At 34.3% G+C, this 9,568-nt stretch overlaps 1 protein-coding gene across 1 annotated transcript in view; it reads left to right on the plus strand.

The window, feature by feature from the left end:
- LOC150100559 (E3 ubiquitin-protein ligase RNF115-like) overlaps window positions 1-7,350 on the plus strand; it is a 157,614-nt gene extending 150,264 nt beyond the window's left edge. The window contains exon 10 of the mRNA XM_090401734.1: window positions 6,863-7,350. Coding sequence (XP_090257860.1) covers window positions 6,863-7,090 — 228 coding nt within the window. The 3' untranslated portion in view covers window positions 7,091-7,350. The remainder of the gene's footprint in view (window positions 1-6,862) is intronic.
- The last annotated feature ends 2,218 nt before the right edge of the window (window positions 7,351-9,568 follow it).

Genomic DNA, 9,568 nt, shown 5'->3' on the forward strand with positions numbered 1-9,568 from the left:
GTTGATCTTGGCAGTTTATGCACCTCACACAGATAGGCTTGACACCACAATCTGGTCCAGGAAAAGTATACACATCAGAGATGCTTGTCTTCCATTGTTGGAAAGCCAGGATGTAATCAATCTGGTGCCTTGACTTATCAATGTTCGATGTCCATGTATAGGTCCATTGTGCATTAAAGTTCCCTAAGATGTAAAGTACATTTCTTCTTGATAGGCAGTCCAAAACAATCTAAGTTTTCATAAAATTCCTCACTCTTCATGCGTTAAATATTAAATTGTTCCACTGAGTAGTTACCCAGTTACAGCCTTTTGAAATGTGAACTTTAATTATTATTATTATTATTACATGACACCTCCAGGGAGTCCATGGACTCATCGAGGGAGGGCACCTGCTCTACAGCTCTGTCTCCACTGCTTAATCCACCAACTAGAACTAACTGCAACTACACAACTACACCAATGCCATCTACCACCCACTACCACAACTAGTACTTCCATGGACAGTCACAAATATCCATGCCCACGCGTGATTCGAACCCGCAGCCTTTTTGGCTGGAGAGCGGATCTTTTTAGGAGAGCTTCTCCTATAGGCTCTTTCTAACTAAACATCCTACACTAGTATTTTTTCTCTATGTTGGGAAGTTCAGTGTTACACACATCTGACAGATATTTCCCTATTTTGGTATTCGTGAATGATTTTGCAAGCTGTGAGCACAAGTGTTGACATACCTGTACTGAACATAACAGCATTCTTCTGGAGGTTTGCACTCATCATACAGCATCTCACTGTGCCAGCTAAGGCACAGTGAGATGTTGTATGATCTCACTTGAATATGGTAATAATTATACAGCTGAGCTACATGCCATTTAGTTTGTGCTTGTATCAAGATTTGAGTTCTTTACAGGCCATCCACTCTCTATAGTTCCACATCCAGTGCCTTATGATATTCTACAACTATTGTATACAATGGTAATCCTTAATTTTGATTTTCAGTTTTACAGGATTCCCAGCCACATTGAAATTAAGAGGAAATAAGACTGCTAGTTCAGCTGATACTTTTCAAAATACTGTTTGTCAATCTCATATACACTATAGACAATTTATAAGATAAAAGTTAATCTATGATAGGAAGTAGTAACAAATGAATTGCATGAGATTAAGCCTGAAATTAAGTACTGCAGCTTGGCATTTTATATAAACAGAAGTGAAGAAGTTGTTCTTTCTAAGCTCTACATAGGTCAGTCATTTTACACATTATCTATTGAGACCTGATGGGCCCACCTATGGTCATCAGCTCTCAAGAAAGGAAATATTTTTATTTATCTGGCTGAGTCATGTACTCTCAGGTAGATGTTATCGAACTCTGAAAAACTGTATGTAGATTTTAACTTTTTAAAAATAATCGATACAAATACATTTGATTATAAATGTAAATTATATGTAGTTATGGCATTCATCAGTTTTTTTTTTAAATTTCTTTTACATAGCTCAATTATTATTTAGCTATATATTTTTTATTGCCTTGTGTATAGCTAGGTGTAAGCATTGTTGTAAGTTTTTCCACTTGGTTATACTATAAATTAAAGATACCAAGAAATTAGATTCTTGGTTTAATCCTTTATCCAAGTGTAAGCAAACAAGTTTGCGCCTGAACAATTTTCAGGAGTGGGGCAACTCGTATAAAGAATCTAATGACTTCACATCACTTGCCTTGGATAAAGGATTAAACCAAGAATATAATTTCTTGGTATCTTTAATTTATAGTATAACCAAGTGGAAAAACTTACATTGACTATCTGTAATCCAGATTATTTTAATAAGTTGTGACACCTTTTGGCTACTCGTATATGAAAATATGACTTCCATTTACAGAATACACTTCTGTAATCCAGAGTATTTTAATAATAAGTTGTGACACCTTTTGGTTACTCGTATGCGAAAATATGACTTCTGCATTACTTCAACCTTACCATCATGTCTGGGTCTGGCTCCCACTGATGATACCTCAATAAAGGTTGAAAGTTGTTTGGATAGTGACCCTTCCCATAATACATAGCATTATACATGTCTGTAAGGATATGTGCTTTACATTATGAGATATCAAGGTAAGTGATGTGAAGTCATTAGTTTCTTTTATATGAGTTGTCCCACTCCTGAAAATAGTTCAGGCGCAAACTTGTTTGCTTATACTAATTGCATGTATTATATTCTTCTTGTTATTATTATATTCTTGATACCAAGAATATAATTTCTTGGTATCTTTAATTTATAGCTGTAAGCATTGTAATGGTGCAGTTTGACCTTAGCTGTCCTTGCACCAGTTAGCCAACTCTATCATCTAACAAAAACCACCTTTTCAGATGACTCATACTAAATCCATTCTGTTTCATAGTTCTCTTCAAATAACTGGATTCTGTTCCACAGCTCTGTTTAACATTTTGTATTGTTTTAGCAGCTTTTCTGGCAGGTTTTAAGTGAAGTGCATATTTTTTCAAGTCTTTGGTCTTTTTAAAAGCCATAGTAAAAAAAAGTGTGTTCTGCATACCAACATATTTGTTAACTTATTTATTCATCTGCATAGTACTGAGTTCAGCAAAAAAATAAGCTATATGAGGGTGGTCTGAAAAGTTCTTGACATCGACCATAGATGGGAACACTATCAGCAAGATTTTTTTTTCTAAGTTGGTACATCCGTCATAAGCATCCATGTGAAGTTGCAAGTCATTCTATCAAGTAATTTCTTTTATACAGCTGTCTGAAGCAAAAGTGTTGTCTGTATCCCTTCAAATGGATAAAATTGAGTATCATGTGGTTATAAAATTCTTTGTAAAAGAAGGTTTAATGCCAAAAGAAATTCATTCGAAGTTCATAAAAGTTTGTGGGCACTCTTTCCTTTGTTTTCAACAATTAAGAAATGGGCTGCCAAGTTTAAATGTGCCCATACCAGCCTTGAAGATGATCCACATGAAGGATGTCCAAAAAGTGTAACACCAGAAATCATTGATCAAGTGCACTGTATGGTATTGGATGACTGACGAGTCAAAGTGCATGAAGAATTTCGAACGAAAAAGCTTTGCTCAAGATGGGTGGCGTCCTTGCTCATAGCAGATCAAAAATGCACTCTGATGAAAATCTCTGAACAGTGGTTGGAGCGTTTTTACAAGAATAAAACTGATTTTCTGTGTCGATTTATTACTATGAATCAGACTTGGATTCATCATTATACACCAGAATCCAAACAGCAGTCAAAACAGTGGACAGAAGCTGGTTGTTCAGCGCCAAAGTCAGTTCCATCAGCAAGAAAGGTCATGACATCGGTGTTTTGGGATGCTAAAGGCATTTTGTTTATTAATTATCTTGAAAAGGATAAAACAATAACTGGGGAATATTATTCCAATCTTTTAACCAGACTAGAACCTTTCATCAGGACAATGCACCTGCCCAGAAAAATGTTTTGGCAATGAGAAAGTTAAGGGATCTGCACTATGAATTGGTGCAGCATCCACCCTATTCCCCAGATTTGGCTCCCTCTGACTTCTATCTCTTCTCAAAACTAAAACCCCCTGGAATAAATATATTAGTCTTAAGGGAGATTATGTTGAAAAATAAAAAGAATTTTGAAATTATAAATTTGTTTTTTCATTGTTAGGCTGAGAACTTTTCAGACCACCCTCATATAAAGAGTATGACTGAAAAGTTCTCAAGTTGTATGATGCCAAAACTAATAACAGCACTGTGGTTGTATGACTAATCTGGAATCTTTTAATTGCCGTTTCTTTTTTCCGAATAATAATAATCAGTATTCAGACTTAATTTTATTATGCATTTTATACGATTTAAATATCTCATTATTCTATTTTTAAAATGAGTGTTGTATTATACAAAGTATACAAATAATGATCATGTGATTATGATAGCATTCATATGTGGTGAACAGTAAAGTGCAGGATGGCCATAAATAAAGAGGAGGTGTTCTGAGTCATGCAACGAAAAATGTATTTTGACAAAATCCAACCAAACTTGATGTAAGTACTCTGGAACATGGGATTTTTATTTACAGAAGATAAAAAATGGTACAAAATTATGCCACCAGTGGACATTTGGCACTAGAATCACGTGATATTTGCATAATCTCACTGTTTCTACTGACAAGTTTGTGGATATAAGGATATAACAGATTCGTGTCATTCTTTTGAGAATGAAGTGCTATGGATGTTACCTTACTGGAAAACGTGTTGCTAGTTAAGCTTTACTATCAAGAACGTGGTAATGCTAATGCCATGCTTCGAGAATTCTGTTGTTTGAAGGATAGGAGAAAAGTTCCAATGACAATAACAAATCTTAGAAAAATGATTTTACAATTTGAAGGTAGTGAATCTTTAGCAGAGGCCAGGATGAGGGTGCAGATGGATTATTCCTCAACAAGTTGACAGAGTTTCAACTGCCATCATTGAACATGGAATGAATAACCCACAAGGGTTCAGCAGTTTTTGGGCAATATCAAGGCAACTGGATTTGCCATACTAAACTGTGTGGAGAATCCTGAGTCAAATGCTGAGGATTTTGCCCTACAACAGAGCTATCCAACCTTTGGTAATCCGAGGCCGCATCCAGAATGATAAATACAGTACACATATTAAATTACTTGGGGAGTCCTACTTTAGGTTTAGCAAGCACTTCAAAAATTTCATAAAAAAGAAAAGTCATGGTGCTTATAAATAAAAGTTTTTATTGAAACAGTAGACAAGAAACAATAATTGTTTATTTCATTTTACCGAGAGCTATGTGGTAGTTTGGCTTAACAGTGTAAACACATTTTTATCTAAACAGTAGTGTTAACTTGCACAATTGCTGCAGTTTAGCTGCAAATAAACCCTCATGTGTTCCAATTAGACCCCTTTATCCTTCACTGAAAGTCACAGTGTGGTTTCACTGCATCGTTTATTATTGGTCCATATTTTTTCAAACAACTTTGTTGACAGGAACAGTGACCTGTACCGTCTCTGCTGTTAGGTATTGAGAGATGCTGTGCAACTTTGTTGTTCTGTGATTGCAGCAACAAAGATGCCTCGACTCTACCATATTCATGCAGGATGGATCACCACCTCACGTTGGATTGCCGGTACAGCGAATGTTATGAAAAACACTCTACAGAACACAGAGTGATTAATCATGTATTTCCCACATGGCCTCCTCGTTTGCATAATCTCAAATCCCCTATCTGAGGCTATCTGTAATGCATGGTGTATGAAGGACATGCTCCTGATTTAGAAACCTTGAAAGGCAGAATAACAAGCATGTGAGGCAAATCAATGCAGATCTGTTGCATTCTGCTGTAGAAAATATCATTCACAGAATGCAGTTCTTAGAACATCTGAAAGGAGGACATATTGAACCACATCTGTAAGTTATACAAACATCAAAATTGATTTGTTGTCTCTTCTAGCCATTACTGTTTAATTATTCGAAATCATGCATTTATAGCACCAAATGTCCTCTCTGGTGGCATAATTTTGTACTATTTTTTACCTTCTGTAAAGAAAATCTCCATGTTCCAGAGTGTATTTACACCAAGTCTGGATGAATTTTGTTCAATATATTTTTCTCTACAAGCCTCTGAACACCTCTTTAATTATGGCCACCCTGTATCTCGTTATGAACTCAGGTAGTATGGAATCGGTAAGTCACTTTTGATTCTACAGTGAAAATTTCTTTGTTTTCAGATTGGTTGTTAACTGAGGATTTTTATTTATTTAAATATTATAGTTTACAATATAAAACCATTATTAGTAGTGGTAAGGAACAATATGGAGATAAGAGGATGAATGAAGATCAGTGGATGTGAGTTGGAAAAGGTTAGGAGTTTCACATACCTAGCGAGCAGTTTAGACTGTAAAAAAAAAGGAGATAAGCACTCCATAACAAACATGAAAGTAAGCTCCCTACTGGCATTGGATAAGATATGCAAGTAAAATAGTGGGCCTTGACACAAAGATCAGTTACTGAAAACTAGCATATTAACGGGTACGCTCTATGCATGCGATATAAGCAATGGTAAAAGATTTTAAGCCAGTGGTTCCCAAACATTGCATCATGGTGCTGCAGCAAGCAATTACTGAGGACAAGGGGGGGGGGGGGGAAGCAAGTGTTGATCCACTTGGTAATGGACAGAAAGGAATAGCAAAAAAAACAGAAGTGTCACACACACACACACACACATATGTTGGATCAATAATGTTGCAGTGCAAAGAAAACTGACTATATAAATTCAGGTCATTGGAGAAAGTTGTTGGATACCAAGACTTCTTATGTACAGATATTTGCATGCCACTGGCTTGTATAGAAATCAAATGATAAATGCAGTTGTAATTAGTTAAGAAATATTTTTTTTAGAAATTTCACAAATAATTTTACTTGGGGGGGGGGAAGAACAGGGTCTAAATTAATGATTGTTTGGTGATAAAGAAAAGCTTGAAACTCTTTTCAAATGTCAGACTGTGAAAGAATTGCAATCATATAATGGGATAATTTTCTTTTTAGTGGACATTACTGAGTTAATTTGATGTTGGCTGACTTTCCTGATTTAAACAGAAGATAAAAGTGTTCTACAAATTGTGAGAATTGAGATTGCATTAATAAGAATCTGTGATTTATCCATAACTTCTTTATTCTTATAAAGGAGATAATAAAGTAGCATGAATTTTGAATTGTTATTCAAGGGAAAAATAAAATAGCATGATCATAATTTTGTATTGATCGTTCATATTTTTGAAAGAAAAAACATTTTGTAAGATAATTTCATAATATTATTGCAGTATATTTGCCTGTTCCTGGTGTGTGAAATTACTTTTGTTATTTCAGCATGGCACTTGTCCAATATGCCGCAAACTACTTGGTGATGAATCTGTTTTTGCTCCTGGAAGTAACACATCTGCATCTGTAGTAGGTGGTAGTAATACTACTTCAAATGAAACAGATACAAGTAACAGAAACTTAGTCCATAGATCTGCAACTTCTAATTCAACACCGACTTCTAGTTTCAATAGTCATTTACCATCTGTTTATGACTTTACAGAAGAGTTTGATTAATTTTATTGCAGCTTAAAGGATATGTACATAGGGTTTGCCCTTTATTTAAATTTAATTGTTTCATACTGTCTTTTTTTTTTTTTTTTTTTTCCCACTCTGAAGTGTAATTTTTTTATGCATTTTCAGTATGCTTCATATTTTGATGAAGTTGGATGTAGAAATTCTTTTAAATGGTTATGCACTGCTGCCATCTGTATGCTGTCTCTCAGATCTTAAATGATAACAACAACAATAAAAAATAAATAAATAAAAAATCTGAATTAGCATATTAGTAGTGTTTTGAATGCTAAATTGCTCTAGCTGTTACTTTGGGGAGAAATCTTGCTGAAAACTAGAAGGCAAATTATTTCTCCAAAGTTATATAAGAACAATAAAGGCTTTTCTGAAAGATTGTTTTATGCAGAAATGAAAGATACTTTAGTGTTGATTTTTTTTATATATACACAAAACACATAATGGACAAGAAACTTCTAGATATTAGCTTTAATAATGTTTAAGCAGAAATTTTTTCAGTAATCATCATTTAACAAATAATTATAATTTTACAGGAAAAACAAAATTCATTGCCTTTCCATCAAAAGGCCAAAATACTCATTGACTCATTGTGTTGAATTTTTTCTTGACAATTATTCATAAGACTATTACACTTTTTTTATAATCTTTGTCAAGTAGCTTTATTTTATCCTCCTACATGTTTCGCCAATCTTTTTCTATTGGCATCTTCAGGGAATACAAACTAGTAAGCTAAAATGAAGGTTACAGACTAGGTTATAACTGATAATTCTAATTCATACAAAAATTGGTATTGTGCGTGACAATGTGCATGTCTCGTTAACGTGATTTATTCGTTATGGCTCATTACGTAATTGTTATGAAAGTTCATTTCTTTGATGTTTAATGATCTGATAAAAGTTTTCCAAATTTCTGGTAAAATTAGACCTTGATTCTTGTTTAGGTTTTCAATTTTACGGGCGACTGTAGCTGCTTCTTTAAAGGTTCTTGAATGATAGTTATCTTCTATGTATGGCATAAGGCTCTTATCCCACTCAATATGATGGTTAGTAGAGGCAAAGTGGTATGAAAGGCCTGAAATGTCTTGTCTGTTATTTCTGACATATCCTATGTGTTCTTTCTTTCTCGTTTCAAAGCTTCTAGAGGTCTGACCTACGTAACTAATACCACATGAGCAAGGTATATTATATACTCCAGAGTTCTTGTAGAATGGGTGAGGATCGTTCGGTGATCTTAAAAATTTCCGAATAGTCTTGATTGGTTTGAATGCCACTCTGATCTTATGTGGTTTTAAAAGGTTAGCTAATTTTTTGGAAAGGTTGCTGACAAAAGGAATTGTAATTGTACTGATGTATTTGACGTCATCATGTTGTTGATGTGGTATATCAGTAAAGAGAATCTTGTTATAGAGTCTTTTTGGGTAACCATTTAAAGAAAGTTCTCTGGATATTGTGGTTAATTCCATTAGTAGGTCATCCTTGTCTGTCGTATACTGTATAGCTCTTTTCTTGAGACTATGGATAATGCTAAGTTTCTGAGCTATGTGATGAGCTGAGTTGAAATGGAGGTAACGTCCAGTATTTGTAGGTTTTCGGTATACAGATAGGTTGATACTATTATTGGATTGTTTCTTTATTAAAATGTCAAGGAATGGCAGTTTTTTATCTTTTTCCATTTCTAATGTGAATTTGATGGTATTGTGGAAACTATTGATTTGGTTGAGGTAATTCATTAGTTCTTCTTTCGTATGATCCCAAATGATAAAGATGTCATCTACATATCTGTACCAAATTTTCGGTTTTGGAATGATCTGGGTTAAGATTTTTTTCCTCTAGATCTTCCAAAAATTCATAAAGAAGGTATACCATTACGCCCAATAGTTGATGGAATCTATTCTCCCACTTACCAACTGTCAAAGTATCTTGCGAAGATTTTACAACAACACATTCACATCTCTGATACTTATATTAAAAACTCAAAACATTTTATAGATAAAATAAAAAACATCCCTATTTTTGAAGAGGATATACTAGCAAGCCTGGACATCACATCTCTGTTTACTAACATTCCAGTGTTTAAAGTCATCAGCATCTTAGACAACTTATTCCCAAAAAACATCACTACTTTGTTCAATCACTGTTTAACTTCTAACTATTTTATTTGGCAAAAAACGAGCTACAAACAACTCACTGGATTAGCTATGGGCAGCCCCCTATCACCTGCTTGTGCTGACTTATTCATGGAAGATCTAGAGAAAAAAATCTTAACCCAGATCATTCCAAAACCGAAAATTTGGTACAGATATGTAGATGACATCTTTATCATTTGGGATCATACGAAAGAAGAACTAATGAATTACCTCAACCAAATCAATAGTTTCCACAATACCATCAAATTCACATTAGAAATGGAAAAAGATAAAAAACTGCCATTCCTTGACATTTTAATAAAGAAACAATCCAATAA

This window comes from Typopeltis vanoorti, chromosome 12 (assembly GCF_054136105.1).
Source record: "Typopeltis vanoorti isolate ZY-2024b chromosome 12, IOZ_Tvanoo_1.0, whole genome shotgun sequence".
NCBI lineage: Eukaryota > Metazoa > Arthropoda > Arachnida > Uropygi > Thelyphonidae > Typopeltis > Typopeltis vanoorti.